Source organism: Eublepharis macularius, chromosome 17, assembly GCF_028583425.1.
Source record: "Eublepharis macularius isolate TG4126 chromosome 17, MPM_Emac_v1.0, whole genome shotgun sequence".
Classification (NCBI taxonomy): domain Eukaryota; kingdom Metazoa; phylum Chordata; class Lepidosauria; order Squamata; family Eublepharidae; genus Eublepharis; species Eublepharis macularius.
In genome coordinates, this window is record NC_072806.1 from 38,534,471 (window position 1) to 38,549,243 (window position 14,773).

The 14,773-nt window shown below is 43.5% G+C and overlaps 1 protein-coding gene across 2 annotated transcripts in view; it reads right to left on the reverse strand.

Moving 5' to 3' along the window:
- Positions 1-14,773, reverse strand: part of NF1 (neurofibromin 1) — a 290,705-nt gene that overhangs the window by 213,314 nt on the left and 62,618 nt on the right. For both annotated transcript variants that reach the window (XM_055001104.1, XM_055001103.1), the window contains exons 16-20: positions 14,046-14,169; positions 9,359-9,514; positions 4,200-4,446; positions 1,867-1,940; positions 1,638-1,721 (exon numbers count right to left, since the gene is read on the reverse strand). In XM_055001104.1, the coding sequence (XP_054857079.1) occupies positions 1,638-1,721; positions 1,867-1,940; positions 4,200-4,446; positions 9,359-9,514; positions 14,046-14,169 (685 nt within the window). The remainder of the gene's footprint in view (positions 1-1,637; positions 1,722-1,866; positions 1,941-4,199; positions 4,447-9,358; positions 9,515-14,045; positions 14,170-14,773) is intronic.

Consider the following 14,773-nt stretch of genomic DNA (forward strand, 5'->3'; position numbering starts at 1 on the left):
AGGAGTTGACCATGGGGAGGGGTGGGTAGAAAACAAAGCAGAGTCTGCAATGTTCACATGTCTTTTCTTATTTGATCTAGAGGTGCAAAGGGCTCTCAGATAGAGTATGACACTCATTCCTTCAGGAGAACCATGGGAGAGAGGATACTGGAAGCCTCAGCTTTACAGGAAGTAACAGAGGGTGAGGCAGATGTGGCCCAAGCCTTTCCAGGGGGGTTTATTCCCCAAGAAAAATTCTGAACCAATTCTCTATGGTCCAGCATCCCAACCAGGAAGACTCACAGAGGCTACTAAAAGTTATTCATTGATCAGAAGAGGGTTCCAGCTTCCTCTCTGACCGACGGGGATTGGGAGATTGCTGTTTGAGATCTAAGGACAGTTCTGAGGAAAGCGAGGAAAGCGTATCTTTTTCCAGAGTAACACAAAAATATGAAGTGGCCTGATACCAAGTCAGACCATCGGTTCATCTGGCTCTCTACGGTCTAAGCCGACTGGCAGAGGCTCTCCCATGAAAGGGCCTCTCTCACACGTTCCCAGTGAAATGTTGGGGGCTGGCCATCGGACTTTTTGAGTGTAAAGCGACTGTTCTGCCACTAAGCTATGGGTCCTTCCTAAATGTCAGCATAAGCACACGAGGCTGCCTCATTCAGAGTCAAACCACCGGTCCATCTAGCCCTGTACAATCTGCTCATTTTCTATCAAGGGTATAATATGGATCTCTTTCCCAACACGGCTGCCTGTAATACTTAAGTACAGATGCCAGTGATTGAATCTGGAACCTTCCTGTCTCACCCCAGGGCACCCTAAGTCTGGGGAGAAGGGGAGCACAGGTGCTGCCCTAAGAGGGCAATCGGGCAGTTTTGGAGCAGAGAAAAGGACAAGGGTAAATAAGGAGCCGGCAGGAGGAAGGACAGCCAGCATTAGCCTCCCTGACGTCAAGAAAGTCAGGAATTGGGCGTGGCTAAAGGAAGTGGGGGATAAAAGGCTCCAGCAGGAGGAAGTGAGTGAGGAATCAGCTGGCTAGTGCAGGCGGGAAGCTAAGAAGGAGGGGCCAACAAGGCCTGGGGTCTCAGCAATCTGGAGAGATCAGACCCTCCCTGGGGCCCAGGGAGGAGGCCTTATGGCAGGCTGCATCACTGGTGCCTGAGGGCTCGCAATCAGGGTACAGTAGCCAAAGCCAACAACAAAGACAACCTGGGAGCAGCCCTGGGACCTTGGAAGAAGCAGGCGATGGGTGGCAGATTGGCCCCTTGACTAGGGTGTGGCTGTCAAACTCAAGAGCTGGCTTCTAGGAGTGATTTATATAATTAAAGCAAAATCTCAGCAGTTCCGTGGCACTAGATGGTCCTTGATGAGGCTGGTGGAAGATGGGATAACCTGGGGGCGGGGGGGGACAGACCATGGCCCTTCCCCGTGTCATGCAGGTGCTCTACCACAGTCCCTCAATAAACCAGATGAATGAACAAGGCATTTACAGAGCAGCATAAGTAAGTGGTAAGCAGGGGACCAGATCCCAGCTAGGTCAACCAGCAAGGAGGGGAGATACTTTCAGTCTTCTTTCCCTGAATGGTAACGTGAGCTAAAGAGTCAAAAAAAGTAGAGTAACAGATCTGGAAGATGTCTCTACATCCTCTTACCTGGCCATCTTCCATTTTAGTCTTTGGATAGTTGAGGATATGTTTTGTAGCTGTCTCCCATTTTAGATAGGTATCTTCCCAAGCCTAAAAAACAGCAGAAAAAAAGAGTTGTTCTGAGCATCCTACAAAACAGACCAGAAAGCACAATCTGGCTCCATGCTTAATGGAAAGCTACAGGGTTTCAAGGAAGGACCAGTATCTGCATAAAAGGGAAAATGAGAAGCTGTACCTCGGTGTTACCTGGTGTCGGGTGCTCAATTCGCCTTAACAGTGCCATTGCTCGTTTCTGGAGAGCTGCTCTTCCTAAGGGCAGGTAGTCAAAAACAGTCTTCAACAAAAAGGTCATTTATGCATGATCATCATTTTCTTTACGAACGAAGATTCTCAGTCAAAAGGACTGGCAAGAGAATAATTAAACCACAACCTTTTAAAGCATTAGAATTGCTTATGTGTTTGGGTTTCTAGCTCAGCTGATCTTCTTATGAATAACTTTGCTTCAATGTAGGATAAGCCCAACAAGGAGATCTCAATATTTAACATACACACAAATGCGCACACACACTATTTTTAAAGCAGCTTAAAAAGTGAGTCTGCAGGTTGGGTTCAAATACAAATATAAACAAATACACCAATAAAAGTCAACATGCGATAAAACTGTTAACAAATTGATTCTCTAATCTAACTGTTCCAAATTCATTCTCTAATTCGGTTTGGGTATTTCTGAAAAATTTGGCCATTGTTTTCTATGGGATAATCACACGGGAAGATATCTGGTGGGCTGGAGGGGTAATTTTTCAATCAAACTTCACCAAATTTGGAGGGAATCTACTCCTGACTATCCTCTAAAGATCCCCCAACTTTCATGAAGATTGGACCCCAGGGCACAATTTTATAGGCCCCTAAATAAGGTGCCCCCACACATTCTCCATTCTTCCCTATGGTAAAAATATCTGGGAGCTATCCAGGGGGCTGAGGGTGGTATTTCTCCTGCAAAGTTTCCTGCAGTTTCCTGCAAACTTTTTTTGAAAATTCTCTAAAAATTTTGGATACCTGATTTTTGAGTTGGAATACCTGGATTTTACCGGATCAGCCAAAATTTGGTGTTTTAATCCGAATTCAGAACCGAACTGTACACATCCCTAATCAGTAATTTCAAGCACATCCAACCTCTTTAGCTCTGAATACCAATACTTTTGGCTGCTTTTATTTTAAGCTTTAATTTCACTACATTTATTTTTTGAAAAACCACTTCACAAATCTGAGACTGGGTTGAAATTGAAATCAATGAAGTTACATTTTTTTAAAAAAACCAATGAGAGGTACTTGGTAATGACGTGAAAATATCTAATTTTATATATTATTGTATATAACTTTATTTACAATGGAATGGATTCTGCTATTTGGAGTCTGCAATCCAAGGTCTTGGAAGTCTGTCCAGACTAAACCCCCTTGCGGGGTATATTTTATTATATTTTATTGGATTAGTATAGAGTTATAGTAATATAGTATTATAAAGTTAAGAGTAAGATAGCATATTCATATGGGAAGTAATAAGGTTGAACAATAAGGTTGTATAGGCAGTAGGGAGTATATATGATATTTTAGTGATGTAACAGAAGCAATAGATTTATAATATAGATAATAGGTATTTAAGGAATAGTATATTATATATATATTTTTTTTTCTTTTAGTTAGTATATGTACCTATTATATACTTATATAATTTTTATACTCTTAATTTAGATAAGTATTATATTAAGATAGTTAATACAATTAAATAGACTAGATTAGTATGTATTATATAGATATATATTATATATATTATCATAGATCTTAAGAATATATAGTATATATTCTTTAGGTTAAGTTGGGTATGGAAAACTGTTGGGAGTCATTAGAAAAGGGAGGAGGGGAAAGGATGGGGAAAATGCAATGGGGTGGAAAATGATAATGATTATTATGTTTATGTTTGTAAACCCATCCAATAAAAATTCTTTAAAAAAAAACAGACTAAACCCCCTTCCTCAAACACTGTTTCCTCCTACTCAAAATCACAGGGAGAAATCTTGGTTTTTTGTAAATTAATGGGTAAAACATCTTGATCTTAAGTACTGCATCAAAATAAAGACAACTACTGTGCTAATGAGTTCTCACACCGCAGTGGGGTCTTTCACACCCCAGTACTATGGAGGTAAATAATTCTATTCCCACATTCACTTTACATAAACCCACAACACACGCCCACATACAAAACTGGAGAGGAAACTTGGAACCACACAAAACTGAAAAAGAATAAACATAAAAACTGCATGTTGAAAGAAACAATTCATATATTTTTCATACCTCTGTGGGTAAGTTTGGATACTGTCTGCAGTCCTAGGGCAGTTATTTCTGCCAATTGTTTTAAACTTTAAAGCAAAACTCTTAACAGTGCAATCCTAACAGAGTTAATCCTTTAAAACCACTGACTTTAACAGATTCAGAGAAGTATAACTCTGTTTAGGACTGCACTGCACACCAGAGTCTGGAAAAAAGAATGCACTCTTGCCTCCAACTTCTTACCTGTGGACATGATATTGCTCACAGATGCAAATTCCATAAAGGTGTTGTAGTTGGGCAAAAAGTTGTGTACCGAAACCTCATCTACTCCACACCTGATGTCTGCTTCCTCACAAAGATGCCGGAAACAGGACATTGCAACAAGTACAGCCTCGGTATCTGGACTCCAGAGAGACATGTAGAGCGCGACCTCCAGCTTCGTCTGGGCTTGGCGACAGATCGGTGTCCCGCTGCAACCTGCAGTGCTTTCCTTGGAAGACAGGATAGAGGGGGAGTGAGAAGTCACAACACACACAGAGCAGGAATTACTCTTCAGAAACACTTCCAAGATGGTTGTTGTGGATTTTCCGGCCTTCAACAATACATGCAAGATGAACTGTGCTACTTTGGTGCCATCATCTGAAGACCGCAAGTGATGATGCCTCTGTCCCATTAGACACTGGCACAGATCACATGCAATGGCCAAATCATGGTATGGTCCTTAGGACATGCCCAGAGTTCACACACTTCCACCTGCACCTGTTCCCTCTTCACTTCCTGCTTTGGAATTCTGGTTTAGAGCCACAATGTCATTTATGGAAAAGGTTGAGAGAGGCCAGAGGATGAAGAGATGGCCACCAGGTACCCTTCCATCGTACCTGGATTTCATGCCTTTCCATTGTTCAAGACACCTTACAATTTCAATGGTTAAAAACATACAAAATACGGTAGAAACCCGTTTACTTTCCGCCCCCCCTCAAGAAATGCCTGTAGCATAAACCCCAGTCAAAGCCTTCACAAATGAAACGGACATACAGTGCTTCCTAAAAACGCCTAAAGGCAGTGCCCCCTCCCCTCCTCAGGGGGCCTGTGCCACGAAGTAGGAGCGGCTATAGAAAAAGAACCGTCTCTAGCAGACCACAAGAAGCCCACCACCTGGGAAGTGGAAACCAGAAGGCCGTCGTTGGAGCACAGGAAAGACTTGAGATGACAATGAAATTACATACTGATATTTATTTGATTTCCTATTAAAACAAGCAACTTTTTTAGTTGAAAGCAGAGAAAAAGTACAAATAAAGAAATAAGGTTTGATGATGCAACAAACTAGTTTGTCAAAACAGGAAACGTGAGACAGAGCTGTATTCTTAGGAGAGAGTGCCGAATCCCGAGGCATGGCTCTGCGGCCAAACTCCAGTGTGAACCAGCCGTAGGGCAGCTATACAAAATGCCATCTCTTTTCCAAAGTGGTTTGCATCTTAAAAGGAGAAGTCAGGGCAGAAAAACAGCAGGCACCAGTCTTCGTCTGACATGCTACCGCTGAACTGCTTGTTTGTTTCTTAGCTCCACAACACAAAACCATCAGAGAGAGAGAGAGAGATTATGCCCAAGTTCTGAAAGAAGGATGTGGGCCTACAAAGTCATGCCCACTTTGGTAGGTTATGGAGCCAAGGGTGAACAAAGGGCAGAGTACAGAACAGGAAGTGGAAACTTGGCAATGGTGGGGTGGGTAAAGATCTGAAGAGAAGAAAACAAGAGACGAAAGCAGAGACAGGATGCCGGAAAGGGGTAGCAGAACAGGAACAAAGACTGACAAGAAATAAGGCTTGTAACATCCACCTGGCAGTGAATGTTGGTCGGTGCTTACTCCTCCATTTGGTGCAGAATGCTGCAGCTCGATTATTATCAGGAGCTAGGAGGAGCATGAACCTTATTCTCGTTCTGCAGTCACTCCACTGGCTACCTATCAGTTACTGGGTTCAATTCAAGGTATTAGCTATCACATACTAAGTTCTCCATGACCTTGGTTTGACTTATCTATGGAACCACCTCTCTCCCTATGCTCCACCATAGCAGCTTTGGCTGGTCTTAAATGTTTGTATATCTGTATTAATATACCATATTACATTGATTATTGAAATGTCCTTGAAACTGACTGTTCTAAGTCACACTGTGTAATTGTCAGTCCTCGGCAGATAGAATCCCACAAGTTCTCCACAGCAAGCATGCAGGTGTATTGGTTGAAGTAACTTTATTAGAGATTCAGCAAGTTCAGGGTGCTCAGACAAGTGAATTGGCAGAAGTGATGTAAATGGGGTTTGTGATGTTAGTTACAGGGAATGTTCCCGCCATCAGGACAAGGGCCGTTAAAGTTTTGGGTGCAAAAGAGCCAGGGGGGTGAAAGGTAGAAGCTAGGTTTAGGCTAGACAGAACAAAGAATGAAATCATCTCAGTTCCCAAGAAAGATACATTTCGAGCTGGCCGCAAACAGCCTTCAAGAACACTTCTGGAGGCAGCAGGGAAAGAGAAAGTAAATACTTGTGAGATAACCTACCGCCTTAACATCAATAAGAAACTTCTCAGGCCCTCAGAGGACCAGTACAGAACACAGAATATATTAATGGCATATATGCAAACAGGCATCTTGAGTCTCAGTGAGAAAGGAGGACTATAATGTCATAAATAAACAAAATATTATTTCGCTATTATGTGTTTTGCCTATTAAGTCATGTTAAAACAAATTGTCCAGAACAGAGTTCTGATTTCCAGTCTGCTTCTCTCCACACATACAATGAAGAGATTGTATGCCTTACCCTCAGACAAAGTAACACAAACAATACTTGCGCTTTGCCAGAGCTGCCTTACCATGCTCGCTGGGATAGTTACTGAACTGAAAAGAGATTTCACTGCAGTAAAGTAAGAGCTGATGGAGTGCAGTGGGCTGAGAGCCTGAGCAGGGATCAACAGGTCCCCAGTTCAAATTTTGCCTCTGCCTGGAACACAGCAGGTTGTCATAGGCAAACCACACTCTCAGCTTCCTGCCTGCAATATGGGAATAATAATACTGACCTACCTTAAAGGGCTGTTGTCAGAATGAAACAATGAAGTATACACAGCGCTTCTACCACCCAAAGTGCAATTTAAAATGCTAAGTATTATCTGAATATAAAACTCCAGTATACGGCAATGGCAACCAGGGGGAGGAGGGGGCGGATACTAACCTTCTGTGGATTGTAAGACCCACGGATGCAGTGAAGCTGAAAATTCTGCTTCACTGCTTAATGCACCGGCCACAGTAATGTATTAATTTATAGTCTGCCTTTCTCACTGAGACAAAAGATTATTTACAAAATTTAAAAGCAACGCAATAAAAACAGTGCAATGAAATGTCCTACTTTTAAAACAGAGATTAAAGCTATAATCGCATTCCCCTTTACATAAGTGCTCTTCTGAACAATTCCGTTTTGCACAAGAAAACAGAGACTAGACAAAAATGGTCAGCTGGGGCCACAATGAACTTTGAGCTTCCCCTAAATACCTTCGTATGTGCTCCTATGTACTACCTGTTGCTTTAAGTATGATCCTACCGAGTAGTTCTAGGTTGTCTGTCAGCCCTAGAATTGCTTGTGCTCTGCATCAGCATTTCTTCAACTCTGTATTGGATTTCTGAAAATGTTATGTCTCTTAAACTTGCATTTATATATCCTAAGGCATTGTTTATGGAAATGTCCTTGATATTGAGTGTACTAATCTCACACTATCTAATCCACCCTGAGGAAGGCAAACTATAAATGACATAACTTAAATAAAATAAATATTAATAAGTAAAGCCAGTCTGTGACCTGCAGTGCTACAACGTTTAACTGGCAGCTGTAGGCGCCCCCCCATTTCTGAAACCAAGCAGCCTCCCAGACATCGCGGCCTCGGGAACTGCCCCACTGACATGGGCTGCTCTGCCGGGCTCTTCTAGCCTCCAGCGGTCTCCTGCAAAGCCCCCCCCCCCCCGAGCCCTGCTTCAGACAGCAGACCTCCCTGTCGCGTATGGAAACCTCCCGTTTTTCAAGGGCGGAGTGATCACTGAGGGCAGTGAGGGGGCTCTCACAAAGTTCAGGTAGGGTACGCTCCAGAACCTCCCCAAAAGTCGGTCCTTGGTGGAAAGCTAGGGAACAGGAACCTAGCTTACCACTGTCCCTAGTTTTCTCTGTGCAGGGTTTTATTTTTTAAGCATGAGTGTTCCGGCAAGCCCCCCCCCTGCACTGCAGCCTAACATGGTGCAGCCCAGCCACAGGTTGACCCTCTGTCTAGACCCTGAGAGCTCCGGCTACCATTTCCTAGCACTGAACTGACAGCCACTTGATACCCCTTGTGGGGAATCTGGCCCTCAAGTCTGAGACTTTTCAACCTCTGGGTGCAATTCTGGGAGTAAAGGCACACATTCAGTCAGCAACTCTTGACACCAGAAGTAAAATATATTCTGTTTATTAAATTCAGATTAGGAAGAGTGTATGCAGGGCAGGAACCACTCTATTAAGCACGGAGCAAAAAGGCAAATGAAAGTAACAGCTTGTCTATGCTAACTACAATTAACTGACTAGACATTAAAAGGCTTGCTAACTTGCATCTCTGATGGAGCCTTCCAGGCGTTGCTCCAACTCACAAACAGAAAGCAAAGTCTAAACCATGCCAGGCAGCTCTGGTCATCCTGGTATCTGTCATGCAGCAAAGAGCCCCTCTCACATGCTGATAGAATGGTTATAGAGAGGATCAGATCGGATCCACGGTGCTGTGAGGAGCCATCTTCTCAAAGGCTGTCAGCCGATCAGGGCACACTTAGGTAACAGTGTTGCTAGCATGAGAAACTGAGGAGGGCGACTGGAGCTGATACTCCCTTCCACCCAAGGACATCTTCCCTTGAGAACAGGCTGCAGGTTCTACAGCTGATTAAGAGGCCTGTTCATTCTTCTCAGGGGCCAGGCCAAAACTGGGCCTGTGGAAACTTACACTCCTGAACCAAAGTTACATGGGCAGGCCAGTCACGTAGGTTGTAAGGCTGGTCTTGACTCAAGGCAGGGGTGAACCGAAATATAAACCAAAGTTCGGCACGAACCAGACCTGTTCGTGGTTCACGAACCAGTGATGCATCAGAGCCCATTTCTGACAAAACCGTCACGAACTTTAGGCCAGTTCATTTGGTTCATTTTTCAGTTCATCACTGCAGACAGCCTGGCGGTAATCAATCAGTTTCCTAGGCAACGGAAACCATGAACCACACGGTTTGTTTTTTCCCAGTTTGTGCCCATCTCTACTCTAGATATCCTCTCATGGACAAAAGACAACAGCACCGAACGTCTGTCAAGTGCCTCAGCTGTGCTGAGCAAGGCAGTTCTTGCCAAACTGCAACTTACTATGCAGAAACTCCCCTTGCCCTTCCTGAGCGTAGCTCCTGGGGTACAGCGCATCATCTCTTCATGATCAAGGGAAATCTGATTAGCTCCGCTTCCAGTAACATCACATCCTACACCGTAAAGGAAGAGGAAATGACAGGAACTCCTATCTGATTGCTAGAAAGAAGAAAGAAAAAACAAGGATTAAAAAATCACCCAAGTTCTATAGGGAGGATAAAAAGAAACTGCAAGATGGGGTTACAGGTGACAATCAAAGGAGAAAATGGGATCTTTGAAGTTAGGACCTCTTTGGGGGCATAAAAGGTTTTGAACTTATAATGCATGAATGTCAGTTTTGCTTGTAGCAGAAGAACAGCCGCCTTTTTAAGCTGAGCTACGTGACACTAGGAAACATATCCCAAAACAGGTGGGTAGGGAGTCAGGAAGGAATTCTGTTCCCAAACCTGGTTCACATCGCCACTGGCAAGCGGAATGCAGGGGGCTGTGTCCTGCCACTCTGCTCAGCAGTATCTGAAGCCTTCCTCTGCGGACTCCTTAGGCACACATTGCTGAGTGGCTTTGGTTGGAAACAGGTTATACAAACCTTCTTTAGCAATTTTGGCCATAACTGTGTGAGCTTTTCATTCAAGCAGTTTGCTCTACTGGAAGCCCATCTATCCCCAAGTGCCTGGATTTTATAAGTTTTTATTCCCCTTACTCCTTTTATTTATTCTTTATTTTTATACATTTGTTATGGCAATTTGGGTTACAGCCAAAGAAACTATGCGCCCCATAACCTTCCAGGACAAAGGTCAGTATTTTCTTGCCTCTACCCAATCCATACCACACCCCACCAGAGGCTTTTAAAACTATGGGAAATAAAAGATCAAAAAATACAATCAGTCATATCCCGCTCACTTCAAACCAAAGAGGCAGACTGGGTCATGCATCTGACAAAGAGAGCTGTGGTTCTCGAAAGCTTATGCTACAATAAAATTGGTTAGTCTTAAAGGTGCTGCTGGACTCTTTTTGATTTTGCTACTACAGACTAAAACGGCTGACTCCTCTAGACTGGGTCAGTAACTTGCAATTGTGCACCATGGAAGCTGGAGGAAGAATGGGTTTCGGAAGAAAGTGTGTGTGGGGGGGGGGGAGGTGTCCCCTACTCCTGCAGCCGACTGATTCTTTTTTTTCAAAGAACCTGCTAACGGAAAGAGGATCTTCATGTTCGAACAACCAGAAGGCAATAAGCTGCACGACAAAGGGTGTGTGTCACATCCAGTCCCCTTCAGATGAGCATGTACATCCGAGTATGGTTGAGAGATAGGAAGAATATATAGAATATAAAAAACCCCTTCAAGATTCCATTTGACTAGCCACCTGTTATGGGGGGAAATCTAAGTGAAGGAAAGGACGACCCATAAAAGCATGGAGCTCCAAGTGGGTTATCTTCTGAAAGATTTTGGGAGAAAAGGATCAACAAGACAACCCAGACTGCAGGTGGTTCAGAATGCGACAGCCCAGTTATTGTCTGGGGCTAGCCAGGGGGAAAATATCCTGCCTATTTTAAAATAGCTACCTTGGCTGCCCAATTTCCCCCTCCCCGAGTCTAATTCATGGCCCAGGGCCCACGCAGCCGAAGGCCCATCTCTTCACAGGCATCCCTAGGCACCAATTACAGCCCTCAGTAGGACCCTATTTCTGTTTTAATTTCATTTTTAAAATGTTTTTCACATGGTCCAATGTTTCAAGAGGAAAGTCAAACAGTTGTTCAGTGAATTGTTTATATTTATAAGGTTTATGCCATATTTCTGGGAGAAAGGCAGGCTTATTAGTTATATATTAATAAACCTGTCTTTCTCTCAGAACTGTGGCATAAGGAAGTAGCAGTGTAGTATAATTCATTACTACTTCTTCAAAAAGTTAATTTAGTTGCTTCACAATAACTTTCTCAATTTGTATTTTGTAACTAACAAAAATATCTCTGATTATTAAAGTATCTTTGAAAAAACAGCTCTAGAATCAGCACCCCACAAACCCAGTGTATGGTTCCGGTTTGTGGATGATACATTCATCATTTGGAGCCATGGGGAGGAAGAATTGAGGGAGTTTTTGAATCATCTCAACAACATCCACCTGAACATACAATTCACAATGGAGAAAGAAAGTGAGGGAAAACTCTCATTCCTGGATACCTTGGTCATCCGCAAAGCAAACTTTCAGTTAGGTCACAAGGTCTACAGGAAACCAACTCACACTGATCGGTACTTACACAAAAACTCCAATCACCACCCCCGACAGAAAAGAGGCATAATGAAAACATTAGTGGATCGTGCAAGACGGATATGTGAGCCGCGCTTTCTCAATGAGGAAATTAATCATCTAAACCACGCACTTCAGGCAAATGGCTACTCCAGAAATGAAATCCGAAGAGCAATCAAACCCAGGATGAATCAAACATCCAAGGAAAAACAGTCACCTACAGGAAAAGTGTTTTTGCCATATATCAAAGGAATTACTGATCAGATGGGAAAGCTTATGGAAAAGCATAACCTTCAAGCAGTATTCAGACCCACCCGAAAAATACAACAGATGCTACGATCAGCAAAAGACAGCAGAGACCCCCTCACCTCTGCAGGAATATACCGTATACCCTGCAGCTGTGGACAAGTTTACATCGGGACCACAAAGCGTAGCATCCAGACAAGAATAAAAGAACATGAAAGACACTGCAGACTTGGACAGCCTGAAAAATCAGCAGTGGCTGAACATAGCCTAACTCAAACAGGGCACAGTATCTTATTCCAGGACACCAAAATACTGGACAACACTTCCAACTACTTTGTCAGACTGCACAGGGAAGCCATTGAAATTCACAAGCATAAGCAAAACTTCAACAGGAAAGAAGAAACCTTAAGAATGAACAGAGCATGGGCTCCAGTTCTGAAAAACACCAGGCCAACAAAACACTCCACACCCGACAATAGCCCTGCAGAGAAGATTAGCACATCAAGCACCAATCCATATGCAAAAGAACCTCCTCAGGATACAGTGAAGCCTCCCGCCATTAGCATTCCACACCCTGGGAAACTCTTACAGAATGACTCAGCTCAACCCCACCCCTCCTGAGTAGATACAAATGACCTACATCTTTTCCACACTGTGACACTGAGAGATCTCTGTCTTTTGGTGCTACACCTCTGAAGATGCCAGCCACAGCTGCTGGCGAAACGTCAGGAACTACAATGCCAAGACCACGGCAATACAGCCCGGAAAACCCCCAACAACCATATCTTTGTGTTGCTCAAAAGAAAGTTAATTCTTTAAAAAAATACATGACCATTATCTGACAGGTCAATTAATCAACAGGGGGAGTGAGGAGGGCAAGAAGTGGACTGCTCATATGTTTGTTTACTGCAAACATCTCTAAATCAAGCAAACGTCACAGAGACCAAACTGGCAGTTAAGCAGAAAAGAGGGCTTCCTTGTAGCAGCAAAACCCCCGATCACAGAAAAATGGAATACAAAAAAACAACACCGACAGTCAATCAATGATTTACAAAAATCTGGGACTACCTTATCGTAGAAAAAATTACAAATGGGACTTCAACAATCATTTGGAAGTATAAAGACAACACGATTTTATGAGAAGTGGTCGCCATTTATTGAGTATATCACCAAAAATGACATAAAACCATCAAATACATTATACCAGACAATACTGGATTCCCAATCAAAGAGATAACAGAATTAGAAAATACTTAAAATATGATGTCAAATCTCTTACATAACATAAAGCAAAACTTCTGAAAAGATATATGCACTTAAAAAATTAATTATTAGATTGTGTAATTGGATAGTTGAAAATTTTAAGTATATAACAGTTATTACATTGATCAGTGCTTGTATTATTATAGTTATAACAATATGTAATAATTTCAATGTTATTCTTGTAAATATCTTTGAAAAGTTAAATACAACTCATTAAAAAAAGAAGAAGAAAAGAGGGCTCATTTTCACCCTGGATTTAGAGGCAAAGAGTGCAGAGTAGGATGGGGAAGCCGATCGAAAGAGGGACCTCTGGGTCACATGGTGGATGGTGCCGCTGGCATGCAAGCGCTCGGCTGCTGGCATTGCGCTAACTGGAGGTTGCCTAGACGAGGCGCTCAAAGGGCGGAGCCTCCGTGTCCCAGGGATGCAGGAGCTCCTGGCCCACTGCTGGGCTCTGCCAAAGGTCCACACACTGGACACAATGACTAGTTAAGACTAGTGAAGACCAACATGGGCAGGCCAAGAACCACACCGTAACTTCCCTAATTTTGCACTGCTTGAACCAACCATGTGTTGAAATCTGTGCAAATGTTGTGACTGTTGCATGGAGACCGGTGGGCCCAGAGGCATGACAACCATCCTCCAGCGGGCTCGATGGTACCCACAACCCCGTAACAAACCTGAGCAAACAAACCTCGTCCAAAGGAGCCATCCTAATTCATGAAACAACTAGGTGGAGGGGGAAAGGCTCCTGGGAGAGGGCTATGCTTTCCCTGAAGGGGCATGGCTGCCAACTCTCAGCAAGCTTTAAGCCGTCTGATATTTTTTATTTCCTTTACCTAGCAGGAGCATTAAAGAACAGCTAGAGCTAGTCACATTTCGTATTAATCAAGACCTATCCATTATGGAGGAGAGGAGGTCTAAGGCATCCACTTACTTTGTTTTTCAGAAGAAACTGGTTCCTGCAGATCAGGATCTCTCGCAGCCACTTGAGAATTTCTGTGCTGCTAAGAATCTGGTTGGTTGTGAGTCTCTTGCAAATACAAAACAGCATCTGTGAACTGCCAGAACACAAGATCAGAAAGTGACAGTCAGCATCCCATGATTCAAGTGTTTTCCAAAGCACCAAATTACAGTATCTGAAACAGGCAGCTTGCTCCAAACCAGCGGCAGCCGATACACAAATGCTTCAGCCCCACAGAAGATCAACCTGCACCCTCATTGTCGAATACGCGTATCCCTTTCAGGTAGTGCAGAGTATGCACAAGATTCGAGTCTAACCATTCCAAGGGATGAATGGTTTGCTGGCTTATGAAAGAGGGGGGCGGGGGGTGGGTGGGTGGGACTCACTACGATAGAACCGACGAGTGATTTCACGAATCAATTTACAACTGTATTTGCTTACTTCCCAATGGGGACCCAAAGCGCCTTGCATTATTCTCCTCACCTCCATTTTATCCTTACAAGAACCCTGTGAGGCCAGTGAGGCTGAGCGTGTGTGATTAGCCCAACGTCACCTAATCACACACAAGAAATTCACAGCTATCCGCCCCCCCGTCTCCTCCCCCCTCAGTGACCCCTGCTTTATGCAACCAAGGTTATGATTTTTTAAAGGCTGTTGTATCGTCCTCTGCTTTTAAAAAAACATTTAACACTTTATTCTAT